A 14,173-nucleotide genomic window follows, 5' to 3' on the forward strand; every position below is an offset into this window, starting at 1 on the left:
ACTCAAAGGTTTAGTTATACACTTATGATAGTCATAAAACAGGCATATTATCGAAAACGTTCGTTGTACATAAATTATTAATGCATACAGTATTGCAATGACAATCAGATACAACAAGACACTGAATTAAACAAATAAAATAATGAACCTTGATAAATAATATTGAATTATTAAAATAAGAACATGCGTTACATACCATTCATGTCATGTGGGATGTGTGGGGGACGTCACCGCATGATTAAAGTGAACAACAATCGGCGGCAGAAGAGACCCGAAGTTACTACCGTACACTGACCATAGACAGACCAGATAACTCAGTCGTGAGTTGACAGACAACGTGTGCAGTCGCTGTCGGATTCGAATTAGATAAAAAACATTAATTTTTGATAAATCAGCGTACTAAAACAATAGTCCGCGTTAGTGCTCGTGTTGATACCGTTTATACTTTTTTTTTAACAGTAAAAAACGATTGTTGGATTATTTTGTAAATTAAAAATGGTGACTTCACGGACAGCTTTAGAAGGAACTTTACAAAACCGATTGGCAAACATTTGCAAGGATACTATTACAATGAAAGCTAATTCCGAAGAGTTATTTAATCTATGTAAGTGAAAAATATATAAATATTAAAAAAAAATTACCCATTAAAGTTAACAAAAATTACATACAGAATTTACTTTAATTACAAAATTCATATATTATTATCGTAATAAAATAAATCTAAAATAACTATCCACTTCTTTTTTTAATATGTTTGCTATAAAAAAAAAAGGTAGACTTTAAGTTTAAAAAAAAAAAACAAATTTAGATGAAACATAGACATTGACTTAATTGTTCAACATTGGCCTAATATTTAAACAAAGCAGTCCTCCATTCGCTCAAATAGAAATGTATAACCCGAGATGAAATTGCCTATTGTAATGTTTTTTATATTATCAAATAAAATAATGACATAAAAAAAAGCACTAACAATATGCATTAACCTTAATGCATAATATTTTAAATAAAATAATTGTAAATTATTTGGATTATAAAATAAAAATTGAACTAGCTTATTTGTTAATAATGGTTAATACATGCAGAAAATTACAATGATGGAAAACATAGGAATGGACACTTTTAAAAAGAAAGTATTGCGATAAAAATTAACACTTTTGTCGATGAGATAAAATGAATGAAAACATTTTAAAATTTATTTCTAATCCGTGTTTATTTAGAATAAGATATAAATTATTTACAGAGTGTTCCATCAGGATTTTACATATTTAATAATTTTTGATTCAGCAAATATTTTGCGTTACTTGTTTTTTTTTTTATATTTTTTTTCAGTTTTAGACTACGTTAAAATATTTTTTTTATTATTTGTTTCTAATAAATAAAAATATAATACAATTTTTTATATATTTTTAAAATTTTATATATTTATTTTTAACTATTTTACCCCCAAATTCTTCGTACCATTTTTTCGTTAAATAATTATTTTTTCATAAAAATTCATAGACTATAGTTTAATTTATTTTATTAGTTAAGTTTATTGCAATAAAAAATTATTCCTAAGAGTAGATTCAATGGTAACTTTCGAAAGATAAATGGGAACCTATTATTTGTTTACTATTAAATGGAGAATGGTCTAAATTTTAATTGGCCGATAACCGGTATTGTATTATAACTTTTTGAGTTGTTATATTTTTTAGTTATAGGCAAGTGGGTTGCGCAACGTATAAGAATTATTATTTGTGTGCCATGGCAAAAATAGAGCATCGCTAAACACTACCCCGTTCCTCAATTTCTTTAAATCGTCAAATGCTAATATCTCAATAAACTTAACAGTTATACATTTACTTTACATCTGCATACAATATACATACAGATAATGATAAAAACAAATCTTATTCCAATAATTTTATTAATGTTTATGTTAACAGATAATAATAATGTAAAACCGGAGGACATCGACGCGACTTCTGATGGACAATGTTACTCGCCAACAGAACTGTTGACGTTCAAACGGGAAACAACTACACCCACAAATTTGAGCGAAGACTCCGGAGTAGACGTGTCTGTGCCACCACGCAAACGGAAACGTATAGAAGACAAACTTTGTCCGACGTCCGACAAACGTCAAGATGCAGTCTTGTCGGTGAACTGCATTATTGGTATTCCAGACAAGAGTCATGGATATCCACCATTCAGGCCGTGGAGTAACGAGTCTGCGTCAGCATCAGACGTTGGTCTTAGACTATTTCATGACATACAAAATGTAGACAGGATACTATCATTGGCGCAACGCAAAGAACCACTGGAACCTCAACCGTTGGACCTTACCAAAAACACAGCAACCGAACGGCCTATAATTGAAGAACCTCGTGTGACTAAAAACTCAAAAGATATTTGTACGACTTCAAATCTTTCTAGTACCGATTCAAATACCCTGCTGACAGCTACCACTACAGCGAACCCAACCACTAAACACGGCAAAAACATGTCAAAAGCCCGAAGGATAGAGGCTAACGCGCGAGAACGGTCCAGAGTTCATACGATCAGCGCTGCTTTCGATACTCTTAGAGCTACCATACCATCATACTCGAAAAATCAAAAACTGTCAAAATTATCCACCATCAGAATAGCAAGCGCTTACATACTGACCCTGTCCAGGTTATTGGACATGGACTACAGCCTCGAACAAAATAGGCCGTCGGTGGACGACTGCGTGAATGACATAACCGATATTATCCACTTAGAAGGCAAAACGAGAAAAAGAAAAGATGAAACGTAGAAAGCCAACTATTGATAGATTTTAAAAGTCTATTTTATTATATTGTGTGCACATAGACATAATAATATGGCTCGTACATAAATTTTTTAAGCATATTTCTCTTTTGTCCCACGTGTTAAAACACATGGCTAACACTTGTAGGGTTGTTAGCGCTGTTCGTGGTTATAAGTGAGCGTTGACCTATACAAGTATAAATAACATAATAATGCATATTGAATCCAAATTTAGATATCGAAGCTAATTGCGTTATATTTGTTCACTACCAAACGACATTCCAGAAGAAAAATAAGATATTGAATGAATTACACAATTCTATTTGTCAATGAGAACGCTTTCTTAAAATATTTTCTGAGATTATTGTATTATATATCGGTCATAAATCCTAGTCAGACATTATATTAATATGTAATAAACCAACGTATCTAATTAAAATTATATATTATTAATATAAAGTATAGTTTGTAATTTATGTTTTCACCAATTATAGATTTTTTATATTAATTATAAATGTTTATTTCAATTAAAACTATTTATATTTTAATTTTTAACATTATCTTAATCAAAACGCAAAATTTTAAATCATTATAAATATAATTATATTTTTATTAACAGTAATTGTTAACAAAATCCCAAATTAAATTTCAGATAATTTATAAAGTTGAAATTAAAAATAAGTGATGAAAATTCTAGTTCAATGAAATTAATAACATTTGCATAATGTTCCAATGAATATTTTTTTAATTTAAATAAAACAAAATTTTAGAACGTGTTATGATAACATATTTTTTTTTTTTTGTATCTCAAGATTTATTGAAATGGAACAATTATGAATGGAATAATAAATTAATAATTTACTTACCTATTTTATTATTAGAACCCGTTTTACAAAGAATAAGTTAAGTATTTGACTATGAAAAGCTTTTATTTTAAAGTGCAGTAAATGAAGCAAGAGTGGTTATTATTAAGATTATTCAAATAAAAATAGTACCAAGTGTTAATAATGCTCTAAAAAACAATATACAAATCTATTTACAAAATAATGAATAACTATTTTATATAAACAAACAAGTTACCAATCTATTATTTAGTATATTATGTATATATATAGTATGAAAAGTATTCTTTCTTAAGAATTGTATAGATAATACATTTTTGTTTAAGAATAAAGATTTTTAAAAATAAAAACAGATATTTTATTGACACTTATCTTATAATAATAAAAATATATGATATATTTAATCGTTACCGAAAAAAATATAAAATATAATATAAAATGTCACATTTAACACAATGACGTCATATGTAGATTAGAGGAGAAATAGCTATAAACTGTATAATAGATCATGTTGATTGCTTTAAATTTTTAATAAATAATAGTAAACATTTTTTTTTTAAATTATGGATAATGATTGATACGTCTAATGCAGCAAATAAGAATTATTAGGATATTTTTATTGTTTGTAATACCGCGTTAAAATTTAAATGTTCACAGATATCTGGTAGAACGTTAACCACTACCAAGGTTAATTAGTTTTGAAAAACAAATTTGATAACAAATAAAAATCATTGGTATGATAACTCAAAGGATAAATATTTACTATTTACAATTGTGAATCAATGAAAAATAAATTATGAATTAAAAATGTATTACTTATGCTAGATTAAAAATCTAAAATATATTTGTTACGCCTTTAACTTAGTGTTTACCAATATGTATTTCAGTAATAATAATAAGTAATGTCATCATAATTACTTAAAGAAATTTTTCCAATAATGATCAATTATTTCATTTTACTTACAATAATTCTATTTTCAAGTACTTACTTAACATTTTTTTAACCGTTTTCTTTTTGATATCTATAATTAATCAATTATATTGTAGGCAATGTTAAAGCTGATTGCCAAGATTACTATGGTCGAATTATTAGCCAAGGAATGCATTATGTACCAGGACCTGATACATGTACCCTTTGTGTCTGTGATAATTCTGTAGCTAAATGGTGTAAAGCTGTACTCTGTTCCCCACCACAAGTAAGTATATTAATAAATAATTTTCACTATATTAAGATTAGTTGTGGTAATTTTATTATACAATTATATTAATTACTAATAAATAATTAAAATAAAATTTTTCATTTTATCTTTATTAAAGATTTATTTTACCTTAAAAATACCAGTTTATATATACATATTATTAATATATAATAATAGTTAATAAGCTTTCATTATTATTGATTGTATCCTATGATTAATGTTTACATTAATTACAAGGAAAACATTAAATTTTTTTTTTATTCCTTTACCATATAGTATATAAATTTATCAAGTACCATTATTAGGTTACTGTTTTAATAAAAAAATTTTTTAAGTAATTATAATGAAACATATAAAGTAAAAATGAAATGTGTTATTCATTTGATTAGATTTGAATAATAAATTGTACTTTTATAAATACATTAGGCAACTCTGTGAGCCTTAATTTTCAATTTCATTTTAATTAAAAAAATTGAATTATTATAGGACTGTAAGTCTTTTACTGTTGGAAGTACTTGCTGTGAATTTAATTGTTTGGATAACTCGCTCAATGACAATGATGTGGATTATAAAGGTGATAATATCAATGCTAGATCGATAGCCAGTACAGTAACTGCTTTTTTGTTCTTCATATTGATTGTATTTCTTATCAATCGACTTCATAAAAGGAACATAATGTCAAGTATGAGTTTTGTATATTACTAAAAATTGTTTACTACAATTATTTTGTTTGTATCATTATTGTTCATTCTCTTATCTTAAAAAAACTTTTTAATTTTTTAAAATTATGTTGATTATATTTTACTTAATTTATATATTAATAAAATTGATATTTTTAACAAAATTATTTTCTAAATTTAAAATTATCATACAAACAATTTTTTTTTTAGATGGAGAAGTGTTTAGTGATCCGAACTCACCTCAAATGGGTGATGGTGTAAGAGGTATTGGATTTATTAGTGGTTATATGAACTTTCCTAGACCAATTGGCTCTGATCTATATTATGGAGATCATGCTACTCTTCATATACCCTTATGGAAAACTTATTATCCTCGTGGTGATGCTCCTCCGCCATATGATGAGGCTATAGCATTACCTCATCAAATACCTACAAATTTTAATGAACCCATAGAAGAAGTGACCAATCATCATAGAACGTTACCTGTAACATTAACAGAAATTGAATATAGTGAACAACAACTAAATGAAATTGAAACTGCTGCTAACCAACCTTTATTAGAAAACAGTAATTTAAATTTTACTTATTTTTAAACCTAATTTTTTTCATTATAATAATACAATTTAGGTAAAACAAATAATAAAGAAATTACAGAAAATGTAGTAGTAGGAACTTCAAGTTCTAATAATGATTTTCGTGAAGAATGTCAAAATTGCAAACATGATCAAGAACTTGCTGAAGGATATGATGACAATTTTCCAGAACCAGAAACTATGACATTAGAGAGAAGACCTCAAGTATTACATGAACATTCTGTTGATGAAATTGAACCACGCTCTTCCATGACATTACCTGGAGATGGACGTTTAAGAAGGTTTATTACAAATTTGTATTCTAGATACCTTTATTTTATTTACAGTATTACAACACATTTAATCTTATTTAGATCCCACATTAGTCACAAAAAAGATACTTCCAGGGAAAACTGGCTGAAGGAAACTAGTGTTAAAGAAGATTCAATTTCTGATGATGAAAAATCTTGAATATAAAGAATCTGAAAAAAATATTTAAAGAGCATTAACCAAATTTGTTTTTGATAGATAAGTTTTTAATTTTTTTTTTACTATTAAGAATGAGCAACCTTGAGATATCTTATTATTTACATTTATTACATTTTACTTTATAAGTATTTTATTTGAATTTTGAATTTGAGTTTTATTTTTAAGTTAGACTTAAATTTTAAGCTCTTAATTTAGCTGGTAATTTCTTTTTCTATAGACAATTTGTAATTTTTTAGGTATTCAATTATTCCAATTTCATCACATTAAATTGTTTAAAATATTTATAGTTTCTAATATTTTTTATTTGCTATAAAATCCTAAAAAATTTAATTATCTACAAATATATCAAAATTAAGCTGCATAATTAGTATAATAACAGATATTACTTTTGAGTTCTCAACCTGAATTTAATGATATCTTATTATTTGATGTTGAATAATTTTCTTTTTTGTCCATAAAAAATGTGAATAAATGTTATATTAATTTAAGGTATATACCAAAGTTAGTACTTAATTATTAATGAATTCAAATTATTATTCTAGTCTTAACTTATTTTTATTTAACTAATATTTTTAAATTCATAACTCAATAATAAATTGAATATTAAAAAAGAATCAATAATACAATTTTAAAATAATTTCATGTTATATTTTAGATAATACATTCTCTCATATATTATTACCACAATTCAGTAAATGAAACAATTCATTTAATGTTACCTTAAAGGCAATACATCATAAATTTTATTTTAGAAGCAATAATTGTTTATTAAATATTAAAAAAAGTTCTAATATCCTTGTAGTTTTTTCTGTTGTTTAGAATTTTTGTGACTTTTAGAGTATATCTGATTGTTCTTTCCACTTTTTATTATTTAATATACTTTAAATATATAAAATCTAACATTTTCTTAATGGAAACTGCTATAAATAAAAAAATTGTGATGAATATATTATTATATTTGTGTCTACTAAAAAATGTTAAAAATGTAGATACAAAACATTGTTATCATTATATTAGTTGAAATAATACATGTATTATATGTAGATGTAAATTCTAATTGTTCATTAATAGTTTTTTTGTAAAGGGTACTTAATGAATAATTACAATTTTTAGTAATTTCACTGATTATAAAAAGTAAAATAATATTTTTTTTAAATTATTATTGTATAATACTTTACTTATATTAAAATTTAAAAAAGTTAACTCCATATATTAATTTAAAAAGTCCCTACACTTAAATTTATTTGTAAATTTTGTGTGAATAATTTACTAGATTTAAGATTTTTTAATAATTATTTATGATTAGGTATACAATTGATTGGACAACAATAAAAAGATGTTACATAAAATGTTAAAAAGAATAAGTTTTCAATACAAATATTACCTTAATTAGTTCTATATTATAAAATTTATTTATATCAAATTGTTGATAGATTTAAAATCTTCTTAGTTACTATTTAATATTGTAAAATAATTGCGACTACACCATCTCTATTTATTTGCATTATGTAAAAAAAATGAGACATAATTCTTAAGGTGATTTGATATTGCTGTTAAAATTATTTAAATGAATAATTTCTTTTTATTTGATTTTGATATATATTATTATTCAATGAAATATAGCTTCATATAAAAAATAATTTTCAATTTGCATTCAATTAAATTTAAAATAATTATTTTTTATTTTTGGTATTACTGAATATTATTTTATGACCTGAATCATAATAAAACAATTAAAATAATAATATATTAAAGCTTGTGGTATAATATAATGTGTATAATTTTGAAATATTATTAAATAAATTGTCAATTTACTTCTAATTCTATCAAATATCCTACATTATTAAATTACTCATAATTGTTACAAAATATCCATACTGTTTATTATGATTGTAATTTTGCACATAGCTGCTCCATGTTATTGAGTTTATGCATGTATTATTATTGTAATACCTAACCTTGGTTAAACAACCAAGTAAATTATTGTTATGGTAACTATTGTAAGTAATAAATCAAATCAATAAGTTTCAGTCACTTTATGTTTTTCATTTAAATGTTACTATAATTATTAACCTAAAGTTTGTATTTCTTTCTGTGATAAAATAAGATTGCAAGTTAAATTTACTGGTTTTTCTAATTCTAATTATTTGTGAAAGGCTATATGTATTTAAGTATATTTAACTATAATTCATTAATGTTAATTATTATAAATTACCATTATATGTAAAGATTGAGTGAATTTATATATATAGAAAGTAACTAATTTTATCATTAATATAATTTAAGGTTAAATCTTATAATTTCATTAACTTTTAGTGTATCAAATTAAATTTATAAATGTTATATTATATAGCTACTTTAAAAATTTAAAATGAATTGTAGAGCAATTTCAAATTAATTTTCTTGTTAAATATGTTCCTAAATAATGTAACCACTTAAATGTATGTATTTTACCATATGATTATAAACAAAATATAAAACTTAGAAAATTACCATTGTTGTTTTTGATATGATTTATATTTCATATAAATTTATTCTTCTAGGTGATATATAACCATTTTAGTTGCTATATAGCAACTATTATACACAACCTCATGAAAACTTAAATAAAAGTTAAAAAATTTTGTCATAACCAAAATAAACAACCAAATTTTGACTCAATCTACAAAACTAATAATTAATAATATAAAATTTTCTAGATAATTCATATAAACTTTTTAACAAATTTATCCTAAATAAATAATGTTAATTGTTTAATGATACAAAATAAGTATAAAAAGGAAATATTAATATTATTATTATTAAAATCTAAAGTTTGGTAAAATTAAGAGTTATTCATTTATCAATTTAAAAAGTATTGCAATTTTATCAGTTACAAAATAAATAATTCATTTTATCATTTATTTTCATCAAAAAAAACTTTTTAGTTGTTACAAAATCTTCACTTAATATCTTGATTTTTAAGCCTTTTAAACACAGCCAAAAATTTATCCCCCTGATTTCTTGTAACTTTTTTACCTTCTTCAGAACTTTCAAAAAGTTTTTCTACAACAGGATCATCTTTCTAAATTAAAAACCAAAAATGTATATAAAAATTTATTATCTTCTATTATAAAAACAACATTAAACTACCAGATATGATTCGTTTACTGATTCAAAAAGCCCATGTTCACAAAAATGTTTAGTCATCCAATCATGCAAATCTTTTACATCTGTTACAGTGTATACCATTGCCTAAAATAAAATAAATAATATACTTGATATTAACAATAGTATTTTAATTTCTTTATTTTGAAAATAAATCAATAACTAAATATTACATACACCTTCTGCAAGTACATATGCATACTCAGATAGAGTAGTATCATTGATAATTCTCCATTTATGTTTAGACTTTTTAAAATGAGGATCTGGATAGAGAAAAAACATTTTCTTTATCTAAAATAATATCATATAATTATATAATAATAATCAAAAAAATGTTATGCTCATAATAATTTTTCTAATATTTAATTTTAATTCTACTTACTTGACCTTTTTTAAAAAAGTTGGGCAAATATTTTATAGCATTTGTACGTATGCAAGCAATGTTATCATAAGAACCTGGTTTGTTAGCTCTAAGTGCTTTGATTCTTTCAATGACATATTGTGATACTTTAACTCGTATTTCCATACCAAGGATTAAACTACTTGGAAACATTGGTGATAGTGTAACTAATGAAAAATTTAACATCAATTAAAAAAATTAAATTAAATGAATAAAAAATGTATGATTTGTGTTTACCTAAAAGACCACCATATCCACATCCTATATCCAACATTTCTACTTTATTACTGTGAATTACTGAATTTTGATCAATTATTCCTGGATAAAGTTTTGACCAATCATAAGCATCTGGACAATTAGGACTAGAATATATACAATTTATCACTATAAGTTAGAAAAAATAGTCACCAAAATGCATAATTACTAATCAAAATCATGATCAGCTATTGGATTTGAATGAGCTCTTTGTCTATAGTATTTCTTTTGTGGCAACGACTTTTCTAGTTTTTCATTTTCCTCTTCAAATGATCTTTTAGTTTTTTCCATCATTGCTAATTTATTAATTTTAAGATGCTCATAAGTATTTATCTAAAAGGTGAATATTTTTACTTTATTCTTAAATTCCTTATTAAATACATTACTTTTTCGTATACCAGAAGAAATAATAAAAAATACTATTAAATTAAATAAATTTATGATTATTTTAAAGTATCTTAATTATTTAAAATAAACTATTTTGAATAATAAATGAAAACAAACAAAAGTTCTACTTCAGATACTTACAAAAATATTTTTTCAATATATAATTACTCAACTGCTAAAATATTTAAAATCATTTTAAATGTGATAGTTCTTTATTTTGTTTTATATATTAAGATAAAATACAATTTTACAGGTAATATTCTGAATAGATGGTAACGAAACACAACAACATTAGATCCATACAAATTTTAAGGAAATAACTGTTATCATGTTAACTGTTATCTAATTATTAACATAGCACGTGTTTTGTTTAACAACCTTTATTGATTAAGGAGTGATAAAAAAATCGAAGAAAAATTAAATCAGATTTTAAGAAAACATTATCGCATACATGTAATATTAAAAGAATAATAAATATAATTTAACTAAACATAAAGGATCTTAGGAGAAGAGCAGGGGGACAGTGGCCCTGTCCTTGATTTTTTGCTAAGTTAATTTTTATAACCGTTTATTATAATATTTTAAGTTATAAATTTTTTTTAATTAAAAAATAAAGAAAATTTATTTTTATTTATTTTTATATTTTATGAATGACAGGATTAGGACCGTTTTTTTAGCTTCGATGCGAAGCTGTGAAGGTATTAATTTTACTAGAATGTATTTTTTTTTTTAATTTTTTTTTAAAATTTTTTTTTTTGTGTCTGAACGCTCAATCTCAGCTCTCACTGGATCGATTTTGATGAACAATACGTCAAAAGATCACAAATCGTATCTAGTCAAAGACATTAACCTCAAAAATTGAAAAAAATTCCCTCGTTCTCCGTAAACGGGGGAAATCCCCCCAAAATTACAAATTTAAAAATTACTAATTGTTGACATATTTTCAATTTTTTTTACTTAAAATTGCCATAACTTTTTTAAAAATAACCGAAAGATTATATATATTTTTTTTAGATACTTTAGATATTTACCTATGATTTTATATATTTTTGTGAACATTTGACTCTTTAACAGCCCACAGGAAGGGTTTCAAAATGATAACTTTTTACACAAAATTAACTTTTTCAACTTAACTTTTGAAAATGTTCCGGAAAGACTGACACTTTTATATATACCTTAAATTAAAGCTAATGTAATATACTTTAATTTGAAAAAAAAAAATTGACCTCTGGATTTGTCTTCATGGTGAAAATGACTACCGTATTCAAAAATATGATATTTTTGTGTTAAAATTCTGGGTTTTGTATTTTATTTTAATTTAAAAAACCTGACAATGGGAGTACACTGATTTTCATAAATATTATATTAATCAAATTGATATAGCATAGAACGTTAAACTTAATTAATGTTTTTTGCTTTTTTTAAGTTGTGATAATAATTTTGAAATTTGAACTAGATTAAATAGCTAATTTTTTCAATTGCCGTTAGCGATGTACGGTTGCCGAGTCGGTTAAACTTGGGTTATACGAGCTTGGGGTACAAGGTTCAACCCACATAAGGCAATAAGTTATTTGCATTTTTTCTTAATTCTTTTTAAGTTAGAATAAATTTTCAACTGCTTTGATTTTTATCTCATTTAGATTCAATAACTTCAATAAAGATCAAGGATCCCATCACTGTTGTCGCCACTCGCGAGTAGAAATTTTTTATTCATATTAAAATTATTTTACTATATTTTAAGTTTTAGTTTCGATGCAAAGTTGAGAAGATATTTTTTTGTGACTATCATCTATTTTCTCTGCTCTAACTTCACCTACTTTTTTCAACAATACGTCAAATGACTACAATTCGTATCTAGTTGAAGATATTACTATCAAAAATTGAAAAAAAAATTCTAATTTATCAATTAAACAGTTACTTATCCCATGTTCTACATACAGACAATTAAAATCATTCATTTCTAATATTTTGAAAGTATTAATTGACGAATCAAGTTTGATATGATAGGTTTCAACTACAAAATTAAATCATTTTACTTTATAATTTAATAATATTTTTACTCTATTTGTGTGTGCTACTACTAGACTATAATATTACAAATTTTTTGGTAACATGTTGCCATATAAATTATTTCTTAAAAAAATGATTATTAGTTTCTCCTGAATTAATAATGGATTTTTACAATTATAATCAAATTTTATTATACGCTCAATTGAGTAAATCTTTTTAACAACTTTGTTTTGATTGGTTCATTTAGTTAAAGTAAATCATTAAAATTAATTAAGTTCTGAATATTCAATCGCAGAATCTTTTCAAACGCCAAAAGTTACTAGGATTTTATTACTATTATTTCTATTTAAGTTATCTATTACCATAACAATGCAAAAAAATATTGAGCTTTTCTGATAAATTTACAATAAATAGTAATTATAAAACTTTCTGACTGCATATTAATCTTAACGATACAATTTTTTTAATTCTCATAAAATTTTCTATTTAATGATGTTAATTTCAAACTTGCCCATTGGCTAAAAGTTATGGTAAAATAAATTATTTTTTTTTTATAAATATTTACAAAAATCAACTTTAAACGATTAAAAAAATAGGTTAAATATGTCATTTTTCTTATTTTTAACATATTAATAATCAAAATTAGTATTAATTAAAAACAATTTTTTTTTGTTCTTAATTTTTTTTTTTTATATGTAAATACTATTTTTTAATAATATTAAAACTTAGAAGTGATAGAAAAAGTCTAATTGCACATTTGAAAACATCGCGAAAAGTTGATTAAGAATAGTATATTTTTGTTTCTGATGAAAGTTTCTTGTAGTCCAGTGCATAAAACTTATAACTTTGTTAACTGTTAAACTTTATCAAAAATGACCAAATCAGTACAAATTATTATTTATATAGATGCATGTCTTTATCTATCATTTGGTTTTTTTTTTTTATAAATCTAATCTTTTACCTGCCCACAAGAGGGTTTCAAAATAATAACTTTTTTTTTTTTTTAGTTATAGTAAAAAAAAATTGAATAATTTACCTTAACTTTTAGCTCAATTACAAGTTTAAAATTGACATCTAGGCCAGTCAACAAAGGAAAAATTGCGGAAAAAATTCCCAACCAAATTTTGTTTTTTTAAAAGTTCAATTAAAATATGTATAATGACATACTAATAGTCCTAATTGATTGGAATTAAGCTTTTTTTTTTTACAGCTTCGCAAAAGTTCAAAAATATGAGCTTTTTTAATTTTCTCAAAAATATATAACTTACAAAAAAAAGTTTTGTACAAAAGTTGTTTAAAAGACAATTCTAAACAAAAAAATTGTCTTATACTTTTTCATTTAAACAAATATTTTTCGAGTTACATTACATTTAATATGAGTACTAAAATTTATATTCCATTTTCTTCATTTTACGGTTACTTT

General features: G+C 23.8%; 3 protein-coding genes across 4 annotated transcripts; 2 read left to right on the forward strand and 1 right to left on the reverse strand.

The window, feature by feature from the left end:
- The first annotated feature begins 263 nt into the window (after window positions 1-263).
- LOC126896258 (transcription factor Atoh8) lies at window positions 264-3,314 on the forward strand. Its single transcript, XM_050668900.1, has 2 exons — window positions 264-604; window positions 1,926-3,314. The coding sequence occupies exons 1-2, from the start codon at window positions 496-498 to the stop codon at window positions 2,774-2,776; spliced, it is 960 nt and encodes a 319-aa protein (XP_050524857.1). The 5' UTR covers window positions 264-495; the 3' UTR covers window positions 2,777-3,314.
- Window positions 3,315-4,373: 1,059 nt separating this feature from the next.
- On the forward strand, window positions 4,374-8,585 carry LOC126898209 (uncharacterized). Of its 2 annotated transcripts, none has more exons than XM_050672153.1 (6): window positions 4,374-4,592; window positions 4,659-4,807; window positions 5,297-5,492; window positions 5,701-6,057; window positions 6,118-6,364; window positions 6,437-8,585. In XM_050672153.1, the coding sequence occupies exons 1-6, from the start codon at window positions 4,550-4,552 to the stop codon at window positions 6,531-6,533; spliced, it is 1,089 nt and encodes a 362-aa protein (XP_050528110.1). In that variant the 5' UTR covers window positions 4,374-4,549; the 3' UTR covers window positions 6,534-8,585. The 2 variants fall into 2 exon arrangements, with proteins under 2 accessions (XP_050528110.1, XP_050528116.1); XM_050672159.1 differs by having other exon boundaries at window positions 4,378-4,510.
- An 850-nt stretch (window positions 8,586-9,435) lies between these two features.
- LOC126898226 (tRNA (guanine-N(7)-)-methyltransferase) lies at window positions 9,436-11,053 on the reverse strand. The gene is made up of 7 exons (XM_050672168.1): window positions 10,882-11,053; window positions 10,523-10,686; window positions 10,336-10,460; window positions 10,081-10,265; window positions 9,876-9,989; window positions 9,684-9,785; window positions 9,436-9,615 (listed from the first exon to the last, which is right to left on the reverse strand). Exons 2-7 carry the CDS (start codon window positions 10,645-10,647, stop codon window positions 9,493-9,495), a joined length of 774 nt encoding a protein of 257 aa, XP_050528125.1. The 5' UTR covers window positions 10,648-10,686; window positions 10,882-11,053; the 3' UTR covers window positions 9,436-9,492.
- Between the last annotated feature and the right edge of the window lie 3,120 nt (window positions 11,054-14,173).

Source organism: Daktulosphaira vitifoliae, unplaced genomic scaffold (assembly GCF_025091365.1).
Source record: "Daktulosphaira vitifoliae isolate Bord-2020 unplaced genomic scaffold, ASM2509136v1 Scaffold_1, whole genome shotgun sequence".
Classification (NCBI taxonomy): domain Eukaryota; kingdom Metazoa; phylum Arthropoda; class Insecta; order Hemiptera; family Phylloxeridae; genus Daktulosphaira; species Daktulosphaira vitifoliae.

Coding starts and splice junctions, on each gene's coding strand:
- LOC126898226 (XM_050672168.1), bottom strand. CDS start 10,647: ATGATGGAAAAAACTAAAAGATCATTTGAAGAGGAAAATGAAAAACTA. Junction 9,990..10,080: donor ACTTTTTTAAAAAAGGTCAA/GTAAGTAGAATT, acceptor ATATTATTTTAG/ATAAAGAAAATGTTTTTTCT. Junction 9,786..9,875: donor CATATGTACTTGCAGAAGGT/GTATGTAATATT, acceptor ATTTTATTTTAG/GCAATGGTATACACTGTAAC.
- LOC126898209 (XM_050672153.1), top strand. CDS start 4,550: ATGATCAATTATTTCATTTTACTTACAATAATTCTATTTTCAA. Junction 4,593..4,658: donor TACAATAATTCTATTTTCAA/GTACTTACTTAA, acceptor ATTATATTGTAG/GCAATGTTAAAGCTGATTGC. Junction 5,493..5,700: donor TAAAAGGAACATAATGTCAA/GTATGAGTTTTG, acceptor TTTTTTTTTTAG/ATGGAGAAGTGTTTAGTGAT.
- LOC126896258 (XM_050668900.1), top strand. CDS start 496: ATGGTGACTTCACGGACAGCTTTAGAAGGAACTTTACAAAACCGATTG. Junction 605..1,925: donor CGAAGAGTTATTTAATCTAT/GTAAGTGAAAAA, acceptor TTATGTTAACAG/ATAATAATAATGTAAAACCG.